Below are 22,579 nucleotides of genomic sequence, written 5' to 3'. Positions count from 1 at the left end.
AGTAAGAGCAGCAGCTCACTGAGCCTGTCAAGTTTCTGTTGGTGTCACTCTGTGCCTCATGCTTCCTGACTCTTTACTCTCCCCCGACATGTGTTACAAATGCATCCGCAGCCTCAGATGGTGTGATATCCAGAGGTGCAAACAACCGACTGCAGTTGATGGCAAATTTGTAACAACCAAGCGGTGATAAATCTCAAGGATGAAGAGAAGAGAAAAATGATTTAAGAACAATCCCCTTCCCTCCCTTACAGACTGCCACTGAGAGGTTCTTAGGCAGGGCAGCTAATCCTCAGCTGCTCCAGTGGAGTTACTCAGCAGCCATCAGTTAAACTGAAGTTGTACTCAGTACCTCCGAGCTGCTATATGAAGCACAGCATTGTTGAAAAATAGCACGTCAGTTAAAGGACTACATGACTTTCTTTGGAAGTGTGGCCCATTAATCACTGTACTCGGTGTGGGAACTAGCTTAAAAATCAGTGTGTTTGTGTTCTGTTGGTGGACAAATCTGTTACCAATGCAGGTGACAGCGAGCGATTAGCGCCGTGCTACAACAAAGTGAAGACTGGTACCATCTCTGAGAACAGGTAGCTAGTGCACACCTGCCATGACTGGTGCAGTAAAGGATGAATAAAGCTGCAGAACCTTGAGTGCACATGATAAATGAGCAACATTTAAATATTATGAAAATGCTTTTGATTCATTATGTCACTGATTCTTGAGAGTCGGGACAAAACATGTCCCACATAGAAAAGTCTTATTTATATAAAAAATAAAGAAATTAATAATGATTGACAAACTCACAAAGTTAGATCTAGATGAATTGTGAATACTGATGTTATGTTTTAGCATAGATAATTCCTTTTTTGGGGGATATTTGTTTAATTATATGACCAGTGGTCAGACGGCCCATGTTATTTATCTTGTCCTCAGCAATGGGTCACAATATTCACCAGCCCCCAAAAACTTTAAAAACCTCTACAATTGTGAAAACATTTATATCAAATCAAAGATAAGGGTTATAAATGTATAAAACAATGCATGCCATGAACATCTAAAAGTATTTTCCACAGAAATCTGCCCATCAAAGTTGTGTCCTCTGTTTCCGTCAACTCCGTCAGATTTTTTCATAAACCTCATTAAATCAGGCAATAGCATGGCCAGCTATTCCCTGAGGATCCCTTTTCATTCTCCTGGCTGTGGTGAATGCATCAATACCACACATGGTCTGGTCAAGTTGACATTTTTTGATATTTTAGATGAACAATGTCAATTTTCCTATGGTCCCAGCCGGAGCATGTCAACACCATCTCTCCCTTATGATACTTTTTTTAAACCATAGTGGACTCAATGCAAGTATTTTATTGAGATTATGGAGACAGCTAGCAATAGCCAAAAAACTAGCTAGCTAGCTGCAGGGCTTTTTTCTGCAGAAGGAAAAAAACATGCCATTTCGTCAACTCCGTCAGAGTCAACTCCGTCAGGTTTTCTGTCTGACGGAGTTGACATGTAAGCTGACGGAGTTGACAAATCCACCAATAACTGCTTTAATGTGCTAATATTATACAATTTTCAAACATAGTAAAGGAATAGAATGTTATTTTAGGGGTTTATCTGCACATTAATGTAGGTATATAGCATGCAATTACATTATTTTACAATATACTTATGATTTGTAGAACACGGCCAGACTGTGGTCTGCTTATTGAATAATTTTCTTCTCTTTTCTATCTGCTTATTATTGGATGACTTTCCAGCACATCTGTTATATATAGCACTTATCTACATGTTTGATTTATTGATTGATGTAAAAATTTAAAGGTACAGTGTGTAGTTTTCACTATTGAAAATATACACACTTCTTATAGAGCGGGGAATAAGTTCAATGTTGCTTTTTCAAATCAGTTTACTTGGACCATCATACCAAAAGTGCACCTGTGGTAATTTTGTCTTGATATATTTTAAGACATGATCCATAGGATCTGTGTCCAGAATGCCACAGCATCCAGTCTCTTTGACTCGGACAGTGTGCAAAACCCTGCCGTTCCACTGTCATTAGTGTAATATATGCAGTACAGTGTTATCTGTGGCAGATTTGTCCAAAACAGACACATCTTCCAATCAAATTCTAGATAATGTGACATTATAGAAGGGCTTCGGAGTACAAAATGAAGAAGTGCAATTTGTTATAGTTTGAAATGGTGTATTTACAGTTTTGTTTATTATAGTTGAATTACAAATATGTTCAGTAAGACAAGGGATTGCTATTTCTTAATTTAGTGTCACTTCCATCTGTTTAAAAAAGCTTTTGCTCATTGATCAGAAATGCAAATACAATTTTGTCAACTCCGTCAGCTCCGTCAGATCTTCATCAGCACCGTCAGATACATGTTTTTGTAAGTTTTTGGGGAAACAAATAATTCTTTCTTCAGTTTTTGTTGTTTAAGTAGTAAAGGATCATCAGATCTACATCCTCTTGTGTTTTATTCACTTTAGGATTTTTTTCTATAGTGGCAAAATAAAAGATAAAGTTTGAAAATGCTAATTTTTTAAAATCTGTTTATTCATAACAGTGTGAAATTAAACCTTAAGTTTATATCTAAATTTTTATTGCATATCAGAGTAACTAAACACTATTAAAACATACATCAGAACATAAGATTCTTGACAGGCTATTATAATTATATAATTATATACTTTTAGTGTGTCTGACGGAGTTGACACAAATCAAGTCCTTAAGGTAAACATGTGAATTTGTTAAAAATGTTTTCTAACCTCCAGCCTGCACCTTTACATGGTTAAATAGAACAGATCTTTATCTACATGAATATATAACTCTAATCAATATAGTGTACATTTTCAAAAAAAGTTTTTCAGAACGTGTTTTGACCCGACTCTCAAGAATCAGTGATGTACATATCCACGGGCGCAGAATGAAAAACACAAACACTGGATTAAAAACAGGGATTTCTTCTGACTTAACATCTTGCAAGACCCCTTTGATTAGTGCGGCTCACCCAAGGCTGGCTGTGTGTACGTCACTGGTTTCTGGAGCACTGGGTATCCGTTGCAGCAATGAGCACTGGGCCAGCTGGTCAAACCCATTGAGACATGGGTTTTTAAATAGATAAAGAAATTAACACATTTTAATTGAGATCCGTTAAATTGCTTATTTGAATTGCTAATTTAAATTGCTTTAAAACTGGGGGGACAAGAGGACACTATTTACTGTAAACCTATGATGAGTGAAAACACAACAGCTTTTGGATTTCAGGAAGCAAGAAATCACGAGGGGGAAACCGGATTAAACACATTTCCTCGTTCTGATAACTCTTGGGAATGTTTTTTTTTTTTTTTTAATCTATGAAAAACAAAACTCCTGAGTGCAGCATGTCAACAATATAAACTGAATAAATTAAACTTCCACCACAGCTCACACAGTGATGCTGCAGTGCTTTAACTTTGCCTCGATGAACAGTGGTTAAACAGGAATCAAAGCAGAGGTTGTAATGAGAGGTAGATTTGACCAGTGCCCCTCCTCCTCCTCTGCCCCGTCAGGCCTGTGCCAAGAGCTCAATGGTGCTGCACAGCTACGGCATGCTGCTGCCCTGTGGCATCGACAAGTTCCATGGCACAGAGTATGTGTGCTGCCCCGCCTCTCGCATCGGGGAGTCCGCCCCACCTGCCCTGCCCTCCCAGGACGACGACGACGAGGAGGAGGAGATAGAGGATGAGGAGATTGACGAGGCTGACCTGGATGAGGAGGATGCAGTGGAGGACAGGTGAGCAGTTGTGAGATGGAGTGGGCAGCGAGGTCTGTGCCTGCGTGTGTGTGTGTGTGTGTGCGTTCGGTTGTGTTGGTCATCAGCGTAATATCCACTCCCTGGTGAAGGGCAGGTATTACCGGCCATCTGGATGAATTAAAGCGATGTGACATTGACCTATGGCAGCTGCTCTGCCTTGTTTGATAAATCACCCCCTCCCTTCCTGGCTTCCACCCCTTCACTCAATCATCTCCCCCTCCCTCCCCAGTGAAACACGAGCTGACGAGCAGCCCACACAAAAAGAGGAGCCTCTGGACGAGGACGAGGATGAGGAGGAGGAAGATGAGGAGGAGTACCACTATGTCTATGAGGATGAGGAAGCTGATAAGGAAGACGAGGAAGAGAAGAGAGAGAGCAGCAAAATGTTAGACAGTCAAGATGAAGACAAGACTCTGCAGGAAGTAAAAGGTTTGTAATGAGTTGTTATAGATTTGAATGTACAATCCTCCATTTTATCTCTCTTTCTCTCTCTCTCTCCCTCTCTCTCTCCTTTATTGGCATCTTGCCTCCATTCAAATATAAACAGACCTTTTTAACGTATGAAACAAGAGTCAGTTATGCTTAAATCTCAGCCAAGCTGTACTTAGGTAAGTGTGTGTATCAGCATTTACCCTCTTCTCCATCTCACTGCAGACACTGTGATGTAGGCTACTGTCGTGTGTTATCGGTGCACAAAGACAAATCATCCTTCCTTATTTGTAGCTGCTAAATCCTAAATCCTGCTCATCGCATACAAAAAAGGGGGTTGCTCCAACATTTTGACTGTTTTTGTTTAATCCTGTTTTTAGATGTAGCAGTGTTTAGATTTTGAGAGTTTGTAATTGAGACTGGAACAAAGTGCTGCCCCTAGTGGCCAGATGATCTAACGAGCTGTCCCCTGGCAGCGGTGTGCACCCTGGAGGCCGAGACCGGCCCCTGCCGTGCCTCCATGCCCCGCTGGCACTTCGACATGAGCCAGGGGAAGTGCGTGCGCTTCATATACGGGGGCTGTGCCGGCAACCGCAACAATTTCGACTCAGAGGAGTACTGCATGGCTGTGTGCAAGCGCCTGAGTAAGTCACATGTGACAGAGGCCGGTTTGACAACACCCCCCTCTCTCTCTCTCTCTCTGTTTGTGTCTTTGCTGCAGACTCTTTGTAGGATAACATAGGTGTAATCTGACATGTGAGCGCAACACATGTGGTGCAGTCCTCAGCTTTCACACATCGTAACACTACAGCTGTTGTTGCCATATCGCCTCCGCCTCAACAATCACAACAACTGAGCTCATTCAACACCATTCTCCTTTTGTTTTATTATTCCACTGAAATTCACAAGGGCTACAGCTAGGATTGTTAATTGAATGATAATTTTCATTATTAAACTGCTTCAGTTATTGAATGAATTGTTTTGACTAAATCTAAACCTCAAATCTAAATGACAGGAAATATTGAAAAAGCCACGGTTTCCTTAATTGCTTGTTTTGTCAGTTTGTCAGTAGAGATATTTGATTTACAATTATTTAAATACCAACGCTTCACACTGAAGATGACATTTTAAACAATGTATGGCAGTTGTTGCTGGCTAATTTCCTATGAATAGTTGAATTAGTTATTTTTTAATAGATTCAGCTCTGTACCTCTGTGTGAAATGTAACTTAGCATCTGCTTCTTCAACAGTAGGCCGGCTCTTTGTCATAGTGACATAGATCTTAGAGCTTGATGTTTAAATTTGCAGCACACTCTAGTTCGGTAGTTGTGCTTTACTAAATTACTTTAACAAAATATTGGACACTGTCTGAACCTGCAGAGACAGAGCAGTTTGTACATTTCAGACTTTTTTGGTGCCACAAATACTGGAAAATCAAATACAGAAAACTGACACTGAAAACCTGCTACAGTTCATAGTTTTGTTTAATTTAATCTTTAATTGGATGTTCTAAATAACTCATAATTTTCAATTGAACAATTAAGAAATCTGGTTTTTTTTATTATTATTATTATTATTATTATTATTATTATTATTATTATAATTGTATAGCTTCCAAAACAGTAAAATGCTGAGCCCTACTCTCACAACAGTCACTGTCACTTCCTTGTAAGTCATTTTTTTAATTAAGAAAAATTTAATTTGACGTAAAAACATACAAAATCAAAACAAGCCCTCCAGTTTCACTCGACTGCTTTCTTTTATTTCTTGTCTTCATTAGCATGCGCCGCTCACTTCAGACACACTTTGTGGAGTTTGCTGTCCTCTTTGTTTGCCTGCCAGTGTTCCCTCCTGCCATTTGTTCATGTCTCTGTCCGTCTGCCTGTCAACAACCTGTCCATCTGTCTGTCTGCTCACAGAGCACTGCCACTATCTCAGCCAGAGCCCCACCAGCACATGTCAGCAAGCACCTTTTTTTTTTCTTCATCAGTTCAGTCACAGTTTATTGCCATGACAAATTGGATGTTTTTCTCTTGCATCTCAAAAAGTAAAATAATTTTAGTGGCTGCAGCAGCAAAGTTCAGAGAAGGAAATATGTGTTCATCCATTAGTCTGTGCGTCATTTCTCTTATGGTGCGGTGAAACGATGGGGTCTCTTCCTGTTTGTAAGCCTGGAGCATTATTGTTTTTGCGAGCTGCTGCAATGCAGGGAGTGAGTCCTGCGTGACTGTACAGCAAGGAGTCCAGAACGGAGCCCTCTGGCCTCGCCCCAGATGACCCAGCCGTCACACACGGAGATATTTCCATTAGTGTTGGAGACACGACCTGTCAGCAGAAAGCCGACGGGAAGATTAAAGGAATTCAAAAGGAAAGACTGTCAGATTCCCTTAAATTTATCAGAGTTACTGAGGGTGGAAGAACGACAATGAAAGAAGTGCTTCTGTGAGGATTTTTGTCCAACTTCAATCTGCATTCCACTTTCAGCTCTTCCTCTCTCTCTCTCTGTGCCCAGTCGACCGTCTTATCTTTGTCTTTCTGCCTACCTGTGTTCGCCTGGATCAGCCTGTCTGTCTGTCAGTCTGTCTGCGTCTCCGTGCCTGTCTGTCTTCCTGCTTGTCAGTTTGCAGTCCTGTCAGCTCACCACCTGCCTCTCTCCATTTGCAGCCGTGCCCCCGACCCCTCAGCCCACCGATGATGTGGACATCTACTTCGAGACCCCCGCCGACGACAAGGAGCACAGTCGCTTCCAGAGGGCCAAGGAGCAGCTGGAGATCAGGCACCGCAATCGCATGGAGAGGGTGAGTTACCAGGTGGAATCCAGACGCCATGTTGTCCACCTAATGAAGGAGGAAATAAGTGGGACTTTCACTGCTCCTCCTGAAATTCGACCTTTACGGTTACCTGAAGTGGTGAAAAAAACGAAAGGCTTCATTCCTGGAACAAAGATGATCTTCCAAAATCCAGATAGATAGATAGTTGCATCACATTTTGCAATAAAATGGGAGAATGTTATTTTATTTTTAACAACTCAAAGTCACATTTTTATAAGTGTAAAATGTGCAAGTTGGCTACCTCACTAAATTTAGTCAAAAGTACTTTCAAATTTGAATGCAGGAATATTATATGTCAAGGATAAAGGTCATATTTTAAGAGTTTATTGGCTTTGTGCAAAAACAGGATTTGCTGCCACCCCCACCCCTTCATTAGCATTTACAAACGGGTCAAACCTGTAAACGTCTTGTTTTATTAACAACCTTTCATTTTCTTCCCTGTCTGCGTCTCACTCATTCCAGGTAAGAAAGGAATGGGAAGAGGCTGATCGCCAGGCGAAGAACCTGCCCAAGGCTGAGAGGCAGACACTGATCCAGGTAAGACACTGATCCGGCCCCCTGGGAGCCCACCCCCTTTGTCCCCTTTGTTTGGGTGAGATGTGACGGCTTACCGGCACGGGGCCCCTCTCTCTCCCTGTGCCATTAAAGATCTCTTTTCCCTGGCTGCTCTATCTTTATCGCTCTGAGGCTAAATTAGGGCACATTCTGAATGGGGAGACTTCTAAATGAGTCCCTTACTCCCCTGACAGGACTGAGAGAGACACAGGGCTGAGAGCGGGAGCTGAAAGAGCCCCGTTAAGTCACACTCTTACAGGTGGATGTACATACGGCATTCATGTGTATGTATGATTTTGTTTGTAGCACTTCCAAGCCATGGTGGAGTCCCTGGAGGAGGAGGCAGCCAGTGAGAAGCAGCAGCTGGTGGAGACTCACCTTGCCCGGGTGGAGGCCATGCTGAATGACCGACGCCGTCTGGCCCTGGAGAACTACCTGGCCGCCCTGCAGGCCGACCCCCCCAGGGTGAACACCACACACCGGCTCTGAGAGCATCTTTTATCCTCTCTTTACCTCTCCATCTGTCTATTGCTTTTTGCCCCCTCAGTCGATGCGCTAACACATTCACACACACACATGCACATTGGTCAGACCAGACCACGCTCTGCCTCACACTACTTATGGCCTGTGGCTAATCTCATATCCTGTCAAAAGACCCTCTGCCAACTTGCAATTCATCATGAGGAGAATGGATTACTGCAGCCAGAAAAACACACACACACACACACACACACACACACACACACACACACACACACACACACACACGTACACAAAAATCCGTGAGCACAAAGTCAATCACATTTGAACCTTGAGCTATAATCCCTGTGTGGTGTTTTCTTTTCTTTTTTTTCCTTTTATCTAATAGTCTTTTGATCCTTTAGCCAGCACAGTTTGGTAGTCTGCTGCAAGGTGCTGGGCTTCTCTCACACCACTAGTGTTGGACCTGCTCCCCAAAAAGGAGTAAATCAAATGTTTTTATTTTGAACTCATGTCGACTGTAATAACTAATAATGTTGCCTGAGTTGTTTGCTGTAATTTGTGCTTCTTTTCTACCTCCAGAATTAGTTATTGGATCATCATCGTTATCTTTGCTGTTTCAAATAAGTGCTGCAGACAGAAGACTTCATATCGTGTCATATGCAGTGAGGGTTTTGTAGCCATATTTGACAGCAGCGCCCCCCTGCTCACTCATCAATATGAAGAGTGAAAGAGTTGTTTCCATGTTGCCTTTCATCTTCAGCAGCACAAAACAGGCTCATGTCAATGACAGGCTCTAAACTAAGTGGATCTGCTTGTGTTTCGTCATTTTCAAATTAACGAGAATCTGATGAAACGTGAATCTTTTGAATGAAAACATTTAAAGGGGATGAGAACGAGAACGATCGCTTCCAAAAAATCTTTGGATTGATAACTATAAACAAAACCTGGTTGAGATTCAGACTTCAGAGGATAAAAATAGCTGTCGTGTCACATGTAGCCAAGCAGGGTCCACCTGAGAGTCAGAATTGCACAGAAATGCTCATGAGGCTGTGTTTTATCACACCAACACTACTTATCATCGTTCTTGTTACTGTTCTGTGTCGCCCCTCAGCCCCACCGCATCCTGCAAGCCCTGAGGCGCTACGTCCGTGCCGAGAACAAGGACCGCCAGCACACCATCCGACACTACCAGCACGTCCTGGCTGTGGATCCTGAAAAGGCCGCTCAGATGAAGTCACAGGTTTGTGTTTTTTTTTTCCTTCCGGTCAAGATGATTTCACCAACACCTACCCAAATGAATGGTCCAATGAACTGTCATGAACTCCAAAAGTGTTATTGTACAGGGATCTAAATGAAGGAGAAATCTGCAACCTGCCAATGTAACAACATTTCTGTGAAGAATGACTCATCTCAGATTTTGATAATTTATCAGCCATGTGGACCTTCAGGTCTGCATCGGTCGTTAGTTGGTCTATTAGTTGGTCCCTCCCTCCTGGGCTAGTTTTCACAATAAAGACGTACAGTATTGGAGGCTGTGTCAGTGAATCTGAAACCTCATGCCGAGCCACTCCAAAATCTCACACTTCTCCTATTCCTGCTCCGACAGGGGAGGGATAATGATGTCTCGGCCTCTCTGTCCTGATTCTAAGTATGTAGGAGGTAGAAAGAGTTTGTGTCTCTCTGAGTTGAAGCCCAAGAGGAGTGAGTAGGCTCGTCTGACTGAGGGAGGGAGGGAGGGAGGGAGGGAGGGAGGGAGGGCGGGTGTTTCATTCACTTAAGCCTCAGCCGAAGATTAACATTACGCAGGTCTTGTGTAATGCTGGACTCTGAGCCACCGCGCGGGGATTTGGTTGGAAGCTCCCCTGTTAGATGTACTCGCTTGTGTGTGTCAGTGCCCTTCGACACCATTTATAGCTGTTCTCCACCATTACAGAAAACACAGCAGTTGGATCAAACAACACAGTGAGGAGTGTGTGTGTGTGTGTGTGTGTGTGTGTGTGTGTGTGTGTGTGTGTGTGTGTGTGTGTGTGTGTGTGTGTGTGTGTGTGTGTGTGTGTGTGTGTGTGTGTGTGTGTGTGTGTGTGTGTGTGTGTGTGTGTGTGTGTGGTGGTGGGGGGGGGGGGGGGGTGCTGTGTCTTAGTCATGAGGAGTAAATCTGTATTGTTGTGTTCTCACTGTGTTCATTTGTCAGGTTCAGTCCTTGTTTATCTCTTCACTCGGCCAACGCTGCAGCAGTTTCAAATCTGCATTTTTTTTTAGTTGTTTGTGGATTTAATGTGGGACTTAGAAGTGCATTACAAAACAATCCTTTGTAAATAGCAGCATTGCTGTGCTTTATATAACTGTGTTATGTGACTGTCTAGGATAAAGGTTATTCTCTTTATTACAAATGCCTCACCCGTGTAGCTTAGCTGTAGGCTGTGAGGTGCATCAAACGTACAATATCAACACCGTGACATGTAATCTTGATTATAAGCATTGTTTGTCAGGCGTGCACAGGAAGGTGCCACACAGGCTGCAGTGTGCCTTTAATGGGGAAAGGTGCATTATTGCCATCTGTTGCTGACTCTGCTGCACTGCAGCCATGTGTTGTTAGATTGAAACAGTCAATCATCATAGAGGGAAATAAACACCAGTTACCTGCCAAGGTCAGCCCTGTCAGTGGCTGGTAGGTATTCATACTCTGCCAACCACTTTGGCAGCAGAAATGTGGAAATATTTCTCCTCTCTAAATATAAAAAAAAACAAAAAACATGGAAGTGAGTTTTTGGGGGGGAGGTTGAGAATAATTTCTATCTATTCAATTAATGGAAGTTGTTGTTTTGGCGATCAGTGGGACTGACAGGCAGCAGATCCTGTCAAGTCTGCTCAGAGCTTCAACGCTGATTTGAACATAACGTGCAACAACTTGTTTTATGCCCGCAAGTTGTCTGACTGTGAGTGAGTCTGAGTGAATTCATCTGATGAAAACTTGCTATTTTTGTGACAGTGGTGTTCAAAATTTGGGGAGATGAACAACTGTTTTAGTTCAGTACACTTACATACTGGGCTAGTTAATTTGTCAAGTATATATTTGATCATTAAATTTAATGTTTATTTCTGGGTCGTAATGAATAATCAGATTTGTGGTTGTGACTATTTTGCGCTGTAGCATTGTAGAGTGAATGGTCACCAAGCTAAAACATCTGCTCTTCATCATGTTCTGCCTCTTTGCCTGTTGGGTTGTTGTTGTCCTCTTGATGTTTTTCCCTTTTTCTTGCCTTTGTTTGTTTTCTTCCAGCTGGGACTGATGCCTCTCCTCCTGCTAACACTCATTTCTGACAATAAATCATAATCTTCTCATATGTATTATCACCTTGCACCGCCATGTTTTCCCAGCATAACACAACCTCAGTGTGCCATCCTGCAAACAGACTGTAATCTGTGATGCTATTAGGTGACAGAACTTGTAACCTCACCAGTGACAATGAACTCAAGAGCAAGTTACACGGGGATTACCTGGGATAATAAGCAAATATTTTCTGGTGCATTTACATCCATTATATTGGGATGAGCATTTGATTCTAAGTTTGCAATTCACTTTGTTGTTTGTGGATTAGCAATGGATTTGTCATATGCCATAAAATGATTTGACAACAATTTGAATGAATAAATGAATTATCATTTTAAGTATTTTTTTTTTTTTTAAATGTCATCTTACATCAGACACAATTGGAGGAGAACACATTGGGATTTTATGACAAGCATTTTAAATGAAATTCAAAGTTTGATCAAAACTAGCAATAATCATTAGCTACAGTTCTACATTGGGTGCAAATGATAATGTTTAATATTTTATCATCTGTTACAAATTATCCAGGATCTTGGGAATAAAACACATCACCTCCATACAGAGGACTGGTTTCACTTTGGACTTTGGAAACATGACTCCCCATTTTGTTTTTTTCCCCACAACAGGTGATGACCCACCTGCGTGTGATCGAGGAGAGGATGAACCAGAGTTTATCTCTGCTCTACAAAGTACCTTATGTGGCCGACGAGATTCAGGATGAAATTGGTGAGTCGTGTTCAGTCTCAAACCCTGCGGGCAGTTCGGGAGGAGGGAGGACAGTGTGACCTCACTGGTGTGAGTGAAGTGAAACGAAAACAGTGATGGAATTTGCACATGTGCCAGACAGATAAAGCAAATACATCACATTTCCTGTGGCCCTGAGTGATATTTTCTCTTATATCTTCTATTTGTGCGAAGGGAAGCACAAATATATGAGGAGACCAGTGTAGCAATTATCAGAGAAAGAGAGAAACGTTTGTCTTTTTTCTCAGTATGAATTTGTGGAGGGGAATTTAATACAGCTATTACTGTCTTTTTAAGGGTCTCACCAGCTCTTATTTTCACAGTTAGATCTGAAGATGACAGGGATGTATTCATTTCCAGTGGCACAATTGAACACGGGCAATGTCCAGCACTTTTTCATTATTTTTATATTTTCTTTTGTTTCCTTTGCTTCGTTAAATGAACCATAGTTTGGTGTTGCAGCACAGATTAAAGTGGAGTGGCTTCAGTGACAGAACTGGGTCACAGCTCTCACCATGCAGCATCCTGTTGGGAGATGTGCAGATTTACATGGAAAATAGCTCTCAGAAAAATACTAATTGGTAGTTAGCAGAAATGGGAACGGGCGTCTCGTTCTCTCTCACAGCAGCAGCAGCTTTCTGACTGTTGGGGGAAAAAAATGTTAACAATAATTGGTGAAACTCTCATTTTGCAGATTGCTGCCATGTCCCAAGTTGACTGGTGTTAGCATGTGTCTCATATTCTTTCGTTTGCCTTTTGCACAGACGAGCTGCTGCAGGAGCAGAAAGCCGACATGGACCAGTTCCTGTCGTCCATCTCTGAGTCACAGCCAGACGTCACCGTGTCGTCGGAGGAGAGTGTGGAGGTCCCAGTGTCTGAGGGAAAACCCTACCGGCCCATCCAGGTCACATCCCTCGGGTCCCGTTCAGAGCCAGAGGGTGAGCAGCTCCAGCCTCGGACACAGTCACAAGCAGCATCATGAGCAGCGCTGTGGTTGTGTCGAGAGCAAAAAGCCATACACATAAGTCTCTGTGAAGGACATTGGTGACAACGCGCACCAGAACTGTTGCACAGCAAGGAAGAATAGGTTTACAATGTGTTTTGTGCCAATGAAAATGTGCTGTGGAGCCATTGCTCTGGACTTATCTGTGCCTGCACAGTTCCCCGTGGCCTCCCCTTCAACGCAGAGCTAGAGAAGTTCAGATAAATGCACAAAGCCTCAGGCTTTGTTGCTGAGTTGGAGCCAGAAGCTTATGGGGGAAAATGAGCAGTTACGGTTTTCGTCTTTGTCACATTTATGCCAAACAAAAGACTGAATTCTCAAGGAGAGAAAAAAAAGTGATGGATGGAGCGTCTCCAGTGAGATGGAAGAAATTATGAGTAAATCCCCAAGGAACATTTAATACACACGCCAACACCCCAGAGGGCTCAGATAGAGCTAGCCAGTTTTGAAATGGCTCCGTTATTTATTTATTTTATTTTTTTCAGTTTGGTTATCTCTCAAATTTATTTTCGGACTCTTCCCTGCTGGACTCTTTTCCTAATCAATTAACACAGCTTGATAATCCTGCCTTTCTCTTCTCACTTCAGTTTTCTCTCTTCTTTCCTTCCCCTTTTCTGTTTTTCTTTTTTTTCTGTTGCTCATTTCTAATGCCAAGGCGATCTATCAGACTCCCCACGTGCCTTCAAGAAAGGTTGGTGCCTCTGTTGCATCTTGTTTTCCTGTCCCTCCCCCTCCCCTCATTTCCCAAGCCATTCCCATCTCCTGTTTTGTTCCACTGTTCTCCTTTTTCCTTTCCCTTTGGTGCAGATTGGGATCGTCTCTCTCTCTCTCTCCCTCCCTTTCTGTTTTATCAGAAGCCATCTGGTGGTTCATTTTTCTACTTTTTTTTTTGGATGACTCACATGATCAGTGTGGTGGGGTCTCAGTTGCTCTTGTGCTTTTCATCTTACTAGGATTATCACCTCATGCTGGATAGCAGAGTCAGTAGCTTCCAAACCTTGTAGAGATAGGTCACAGCCAGCTCCCTTCTCAGAGACTCTTCAGTCGTGTGCTCGCTGCCATCCTGTCCTCAGTGCATTTGACAAAGCACCCTGCTTAATTATCCCCCCCCCCCCCCCCCCCCACACACACACACACACACACACACACACACTCACTCATTCCACTCATCAGTCGCCCCCTTCCTGATAGGACCTGTGTGATTTACCGGCCCTGTCTGAGGCTCAGTGCTGCGGCTGCTGACCCACAGCCCAGTTTAAATTGGCTCAATTTGTCCGACAAGACCTGAGACAGGGACGTGGTTACGTCACCTTTTTTTGTCTGATCCGGGCCTAACCTTGTGATATTAATTCAGTGAATCAAGAGAGACACCGTGTGTTGAATCTAGATTATATGTATACTGACTTTTTTTGAATATGAATGTGTCACCTCTCTCTGCTCTTTTTGCCACAGAGCTTTGTTTGTGTCTGTTGTTGATTTGTGTGTTTTTCCAGTTTGACCTGCAGCCAAAGAATATTTGATGACAGATTGATCATTGTATTATTACAGTAATCTGCAATGAAAGAGTAAAACAATTTCTTTCCATACTACCCCCCAAAAAATAAAATAATAATAATGTATAGTTTTGAAAAACAGAGAGAAAATGAGCATGAACCTCTGACATTTCCGGCACTGACCATGCACATATTAGCTTGATAAATGACTCGAATATTCAAATTTATTTTCTGGTGGTTGACTCGTCGATTATTACATTACTTGTCTCAGCACTTTCTTCGAGTCCATGCGGATGAGAGGTCGCATTGTTCGTATCGAGGTCACTCCCATAGTGGCTGACTACAACATTATGTGTACCGTGCAGTACCATCTCATAACCTGCCAGAGTTTCTAACGTCACTTCTGCTAAGTGAGGCTTGTAAACACATCATTGTTCCTCGGTTAATCCTAAAGCAGTTGTACTAATCTCAAGCGTTTGGCCCAGGCCGACTAGCAGCAGCGGCAGCAGACAATAAGCCGACACCAGACTCTGCTGTACATTGTTCAGGACCGTGCCCTCACTGCCTCACTCGCTCTTTCTCCTCTCAGCTCCTGATTTATTCATGGCATATCTGGTGTGTGTGTATTAATAGATCCTATGCCTATTTCAAAACCATCAGTCTAACATGCATATTTGACACTCTGGCCCAGATTCGGGCGCAGCCACTTACTGAAACCCACGGGGTTTTATGAAAAAAAATGATCATCTGTTTAAAATCTCGAGGGACTGTCAAGGATTTTGTAGATGAGGAGCCGCCGCAATGCACACTGTTGACCATGAAATGAGGGATAAGTGAGTGATATAAAATGTCAGGATGACTCACGCTTGTTTAAAAGGAGGATTCGTTTAATAAGTCAGTGCACGTGACTGATTGTTTACAGAGAAATCTATCAGCTATGCAAAACAGCACTTTGAGAGGGCCTTTGTGGAAGATGTAAGGTCACTGTCATGTTGGCTTCACACTGCTCACACTGTGCTGAATGGAAGAAAGGGCTTTGTTGTCACCAGGGCACTAAGGAGACTGAGGTGACAGTTGTCAGGGGAAGAGCTGGATTTCTATGTGCAGCTGTCCACCATCAATACCACCACTCCTGTTTGTTTGTTTGTGTGTTTGTGTGTTAGTTTGTTGGTTTTATCGGTTGGTTTGTGCTGCTCGGCTGATATTTACCGTGCTCCTTCGCCTCCTGCAGGCTCCGCCATGTCTGGTTTGGACGGTCTGATAGGTGCCGAGGAGAGAATCATCAACAGCAAACCCAAGATCAGCAACAATGTGGTAAGAGCTTTGTCATGAGTTTTTTTCTTTTTTTTTCCTGTTTGTGCCTGGACGCATTTGGAAACTTTCTAACTTGCTCAACATGTGAACTGAGAGCAGCATTGTTAAAGCAAAACCACCAGAGAAAATGAGGACTCCAAGATGTGAAATTGTATTCCTGTATTCTGCTGCAGACGACTGTCCTGACACTCCCAATTTCATTACCACAACCTCAGGCCGAGGTGGTTGTGCCGATGATTGAAATTAGTGAATGCAAACGGCAGTGCTTTCACATAGCTCTCTTGAGTTCAGCTTTTAACGACTCATATTATTCCAGTAATTGTGTTGTCATAGTTACTGCTAATTCACACTTGGCTATTTGCGTGTCTCTCTTTGGCCTCTGCCAACCAACCTTCATTCAGATCAACCCCGCACTTTGTTCTGCAGTCATCGCATGCTACTTTTCTTTGCTAGATGCACCCATTCTTCCTCACGGATTTTCCAAACGATGCTTGGCTGCTGAGTGTGTGCCGTGTTTCGCATGCTAATCCAACACCAGCAAAGCAAAGCTGCACATTTGTGTATGTGTATATGAGTTATGCAAGTTTTTGAATGCATGTTCTTCTTTTTCTTTTTGGAAATGCTATTTTTTTCTAAGACGGAGCAATCAGAGGTTAAAAATAACAAACTGTGCCAACGCCTTAAATTGTCTGTCTGATTTCTTTCTTTTTTTTTCAAATGAGAAACAGACTCTGGACTGCTCTGTCTCCATAAACAGCAGATTTTGTTTCTGCCTCTTGAACACACCCACTTCCACTCACAGCGCTTCTTCTTCTTCCTCTTCTTCTTCTTCTTCTTCTTCAGATTAGAGCGCTCAGTAATGAGTGGCTGACAGTCTGTTTAGGAAGACATGCTAACTGTGTGCCTATAAGAGAGTCTGTTGTTGATGCCTGCAATCCCCTCCCTCTCTCCTTCCAGTCAGAGTGTATTATCACCCAAACACAGATAATCCTTACAGTTTACTTCGCTGCACATTCACACCCTCTCGCTCTCCACCTGCCTATCACTCTTATTCTCTATCTATCAATCTATCTCAAACACACACTGTGGTGAGTGTAACCTGGGCTCCCCTGTCTGTGTTGACAGGTGATTGATGAGTCTCTGGATGTTAAAGAAGTGGTTTACAGTGCAGAGAGAGTCAGCGTTATGCATGATGATGAGCTGGTGAGTATAGCGGCACCCTCCACAGGGCTCTCTGGGGAACTGTAGTTATCAGCAGTGGGGAGAAGATGAAAGAAGGAGGGAGTGTGGGAGTGCAAAGAACCGGATCTGTAGCTGATAAATGCAAAAAATATATAAATAAGTTAAAGTAAATTTTAAAAAAAAAGACAGCATTGGAACACACCCCTAACCCCCTCTCTTTTTTTGTAAAGTTTTTTGTTCAGGCTAATATGGTTTGGTTATTTCTGCATGGGCGCATGTTTGTTATGTGAATGTATCTGAATGTACACAGTGAAAATCTCAGTTCATATGATGAATGTAAATCCACACAAACTGAGTGATGCTCAGTTTTGTGTGAGAATGAGCAGTAAAAAAAAAGAGCCCCCGGTGGCTACATGTCTTACATACAGTATGATCGGTTTGTGTCATATGTGCCAGAATACATTCTGCAGATGAGCGTAGGTGACAGTGTTTGTGTTTATAGATACAGAACTGGCACGGGATATAACACATTCTTTCACAAAGACACATTTCATGCATGTTTACACACGATTCACCAGTCAACCGTTTCTTACAGATCCTTTGCCAAAAGGGAAGGTGTCCCTGCTTCACTGTAGTTTTACAACATTAAAATAAGGGGTGAAATCTTCTTCAGTTATCCCTGCTTGGTAGAATTAAAATCAAAATGCAGTTTATCTGTAGAACAGAACGATCCAGTGTCAGGTGCCATGAATGAGTGGCTACTCTTATTTTTGCAGGTTAATGAATGTGTGTTTCATTATTTCAAAGGGAAATTATTATTTGTGCTGTTACTGATCAAAATAACATAACAATTTCCTCAGCACCTCTGCTGATGTTTCAAAAAACACTAATTCCAGCAAGACCAATAATGATCAGGAGAAGTGCTACAACTTTCCAAAAGCTTTCACATTAACAGAAATTATTGTGAAGTAAACACAGATAGTTGTACCTTGGAAACTCCTTGTAGCCGCTGAAATGAAGTTCAGAGTTTGTCTTTCTCTGCCGAATGCTGACAGGCGTTATTTACACCAATATCAGGATCTCTCTTTAGCTCGTGTGCACATTGTATGCATTGTATCAGAAAACACAAGAAGTTTCCTCATCTTAAAAGGTAAATATTATCAGCACATTGAACATAATGGGAAATAAAGATCCAGGTTGACAAATGCTGGAATTTCCCTTTGAAAGTAGAGGCACAGAAGATTTATTTGAAATGGTCATACTACAGCTATTAGCCACAATCTCAGTGTCTATTCAGAATAAGGAAACTACTTGACTGATGTGACAAGTATAGTAGACAGTTTTTTCATTAGTAGCCTATGTTAAATCAGAGTTATTGTGCCACTTACTGTTTAAAGGGTGAGCTCTATTTGCATATATGGTCTCCTCACTGTTGCTTTCTCTGTCTTCCTCTCTCCCATCCTACCTGTTAGGAGTCCTACCGCCCCCTGGGAGAGGATTTCAGCTTCGGCAGCAGTGCACTGATTGGTCTGCTGGTGATCGCGGTAGCCATAGCAACTGTGATTGTGATCAGCCTGGTGCTTTTGAGGAAGAGGCAATACGGCACCATCAGTCATGGCATCGTTGAGGTAAGCCACCTGTTGTTATGCAGCACAGTGTGGAGATCTGGACAGAGTCTGTATAGCTACTCTCAAAGAAATATTATCTATCTTACCCCAAGGGTCATATTTACATAAAATTATCATGCTTTAAGTTAATAAAGCATGAATAAATGCAGGGGAAATTAGATTATTGTCTGTAGCATTTTTATGTGACACACACAGCAGTGTATTCTGCCCTTGTCAAGGTCAGCCATCATGACTGCCATGTGTCTGTCCCACAGGTCGACCCCATGTTGACACCAGAGGAACGTCACCTCAGCAAGATGCAGAACCACGGCTATGAAAACCCCACCTACAAATACCTGGAGCAGATGCAGATCTAACCAGAGCCTGAAGGGGGAGCAGTGGAGGACGGCAACCTAGGGGGAACATACTACTGACCAATAACACATGACGCTATTGTTACAATTATTTGCATACATCCAAACTCCATTTACTGGTTTGTTCAAAACAATCCTTAAATAATGCTACTACTTCTACTACTGCTACTATTGTATTATAGAGCTCTTTTTGATCATGTTTCTTTTGAAATGGTGATGTATCTGCCATTTTTTGCATTTCAGAAAATGTTATTCTGCAGATTTCTCTGTAATTATCAATACAGCTATCTCAGATCAAGATGTATAACATTTCTTCAGACATTTTCTTTATTTTTTTGAAAGTGAAAGGCAAATCAAGCAAACTTAAAACGTTTTTGAGTAGCCATCGTCAAACCGGCATATACCAGACACTACACTTGAGTTTTCCCATCATACAAAGTGTCATCCAAGCAGTTTCTGATGGTTTTTCTCAAAAAGAATTGGTGTTTTATTTTGTTATTTTTCCTCTCAATAGATTGCTTGTATATGAAGGTTCTTTGTACCAATTAAAAATGTATAGTGAAACAACAAATGAGAAAAAAATGAAATCATGAATTATTTACTTTCTGTTCTTTGTTATGATGACAGAGAGAATATACATATACAGTTTAAATATATATAAGAGTAGATGTTTTTATTCCACCTTTTTTTCCCAGGGAAGAGGTTATGAGTTTGTTTAGGGTTCTTAGCTTGGTGGTCATGAGTTGTGTTTGCAGGCACACTGTCAGAAAGAGACGGGGAAGGTGAAGGTGTGCACAGGCCCCCAGCTCAAACACATCACACAGAACCTACTCTGAACCCTTACTTAGTGAATGTGATAACATATCCCCTCCTACACACATACAAACACAACCTTTCATTATTAGGGAAACCATAAATCAATAGAGTAATGCCTATTGACGTGTGTTACATAGTTGAATGTATTTTGGAAGCTTTTTTTCCATACTATGTATCTGACAGGCTCCCATGTGGCTTTGGTTTGCATGCAGTGTCACATACATTGTGACAGTGGGCGGTGACATGCCGCAAACTTTTTTTTTTAAAGGGGGGTGTGTTGTTTATTCTTTTGTATACGTTATCTGAAGCAAAAACCACATGCCAGAACTGTTTCTGAAAATAAATTTGGGGATAATGTACTCACATTATTGGAACAGCTGTTAGCTTTGCTGGTCATAAAGCGTAGAACAGTGTGATTGATCAAAACAGGGCCGCCCAGAGGCCCCAAAATGACGTCAAAATGTGCTGACTTAGGGGTTCTGTAGGTGATAAAAATTTTCTGAACTGAATTTTGGTTGGCGGTAAAGCTAATTTGGGGATTTGGGTACCCAGCAAGCTTGGGCTGGCCCTGGATCAGAGCCACCAGAGGACAACCAGGAGCTGGAGGGCTGTGCAGGCAGACAGAGACACATAGAAAGACAAGGCTTGGAGAGCTGGTTTTCTGAGAAAAAGCTAACTTGTGTATATTTATAGGTAGAGATTGACACAAACAAGTAAACTGAATCCTAGAGTCCTCTTCTCTCTCTCTCTTAGTATTGTCTTTGTATGCCTGTATAGTTGATGTTGCAATCATGGCTTTTTTCCGGAGGATTACCTGTGGTGTGCATTGTTCTTATATAAAATGATATGATATATATTTTTAAGTTTGTTTTCTTGTTTTCTATTTTTTCTCTTCCTGTGACAGTATCTCTGTATGTGACTGTCTCACTATGCACCCAAACGGCTTCAATCTTGTAACTGCCTGCTTGATTGTGGGAGGGGACTGGGAACTAATATAATATATGCATATTAGTGATTTTTAAAAAAATGTTTGACACCAATTGAAACAGATTCATGGTTACAGGGGGGATACACATCAATAAACTCACAACTTCCATATGGATCTTTGGTCTTTTTTGATGGATGGATGGATGGATGAAGAGACACAGACAGACAGCTTTGGAAGCTTATGATATGACTTGAACCATTAAAGGGTGGATGTAAAGAGTCCGTATAGTCTTCTATCCTTGTCGATGTTCAGGTGAATGTCATTGATCACCTTTATAACTACATTGTCTCAGTGCTGTTATGGGACCAAAACCTGACAGAAAGTGATATAAGCAATTGCTCTGATTTGAAAAGCAAGTTTGAACCATGTCATTAAAAAAGGCTGCAAACTGTTCAAAGTTGCTGGTGGAAGTTCATTCTGGAGATATGGTCAGTCAATCCGCTCTCATGAGGAGGGTCTGAGATACTTGGGATTGAAATATCTCAATGTCAGCTCTGTGTTTCCTAAATTAAAAAACAAACAAACACACATAACATAAAAAAAACATAAAAACAACTTAACTTTGAAATGATCCTGGTAAACAAAAAAGTAAGATAAAAAACAAAACAAAAAATTTGCTTTAAGGGGCATTTCTTTCTATTATGAGCAGAGATTAGTAAAAAAAAATGCAATAAAATTTAAATATTAAAAAAAAGCATGAAAAGAAGGCAAATGAATATGCTAATATACAGTATATCCTAGGTATGATATATGAGTGAATTTTATCTTATTTAAAAATCATTGACCACTTTTCAAAATAATTCATTTATCTAATGTTGTCTATAATTTAATTAGGCCTATCTAATTTAATCAATTTTAAAGATGTGCGTGTTTTTCTGTATTCAGGCTAGGATAAATTTAATCCTATCCGCCGATGTTGAGCGGGTTGATAATTAAAAGTTTCTGATTTTACTTCCTGATCGGAAATATTGATTCATGCCATTCACACAGACTGGGATTTCCTCTCCTTGTGAGATGAGATGCCATCTTCTCAAACAGAAACCTATGGCTCACCGTGATGTAAAGAGATATGGAAGTGATTCAGAAGAAATGAGTCATCGTTATTACAAAGCACAACTGAACCCGGGCCGCATGACTGATACTAAAAATAGGCTGTGCAAAACACTTACTTCATCAATAGTTCATCAACCTGACCAAGAGAGAAAAAAAACATCTTTTTATTTTTATTTTTCTAATTCAACAATAACACTTTCAAACAATGTCACAACAAATTTATGGTCCGTCAGCGCTGAAATGTTGTCTTCATCTGCTTCAAGATGTAGCCTAACTGTAGCCTTCTCACACTGTCGATGTAAAACACGAATTTATGAAACTTTTAATGCACTCTAGGACTTTCCCCGAATCGTTTTCCATTGGTAGACATTAAGAAAAAACTGCTGCTGTGCTCCTTGGCGGATAAACAGGAAGTCCTCCAGGTATCAACGGGGCGGAGACACGCCCTCAGATACCTGCAGCTCCCGGAAAAGGGTAATTTTTTACCCTGCTGTTTAGTCTTCATTGTCCACCGGCTGTGGTCACACGGACAGAGGACGTCTTCATTTGTGATCACCTCTGCCAGGGAGGAGGCTT

At 41.7% G+C, this 22,579-nt stretch overlaps 1 protein-coding gene across 2 annotated transcripts in view; it reads left to right on the top strand.

The window, feature by feature from the left end:
* Window positions 1-21,062, top strand: part of aplp2 (amyloid beta (A4) precursor-like protein 2) — a 57,205-nt gene extending 36,143 nt beyond the window's left edge. The window contains exons 5-17 of one of the 2 annotated variants that reach the window (XM_083985492.1): window positions 3,556-3,779; window positions 4,030-4,229; window positions 4,706-4,873; window positions 6,894-7,027; window positions 7,523-7,597; window positions 7,922-8,080; window positions 9,210-9,338; window positions 12,056-12,155; window positions 12,938-13,111; window positions 15,901-15,983; window positions 17,109-17,186; window positions 18,638-18,793; window positions 19,048-21,062. In XM_083985492.1, the coding sequence (XP_083841618.1) occupies window positions 3,556-3,779; window positions 4,030-4,229; window positions 4,706-4,873; window positions 6,894-7,027; window positions 7,523-7,597; window positions 7,922-8,080; window positions 9,210-9,338; window positions 12,056-12,155; window positions 12,938-13,111; window positions 15,901-15,983; window positions 17,109-17,186; window positions 18,638-18,793; window positions 19,048-19,149 (1,782 nt within the window). In that variant the 3' untranslated portion in view covers window positions 19,150-21,062. The remainder of the gene's footprint in view (window positions 1-3,555; window positions 3,780-4,029; window positions 4,230-4,705; window positions 4,874-6,893; window positions 7,028-7,522; window positions 7,598-7,921; window positions 8,081-9,209; window positions 9,339-12,055; window positions 12,156-12,937; window positions 13,112-15,900; window positions 15,984-17,108; window positions 17,187-18,637; window positions 18,794-19,047) is intronic. The other variant, XM_083985493.1, reaches the window with a different exon arrangement.
* The last annotated feature ends 1,517 nt before the right edge of the window (window positions 21,063-22,579 follow it).

This window comes from Trachurus trachurus, assembly GCF_905171665.1.
Source record: "Trachurus trachurus genome assembly, chromosome: 13".
Lineage (NCBI taxonomy): Eukaryota > Metazoa > Chordata > Actinopteri > Carangiformes > Carangidae > Trachurus > Trachurus trachurus.
Note: the sequence above shows the minus strand (reverse complement) of the source record. Positions and strands in the feature narration are given on the sequence as shown.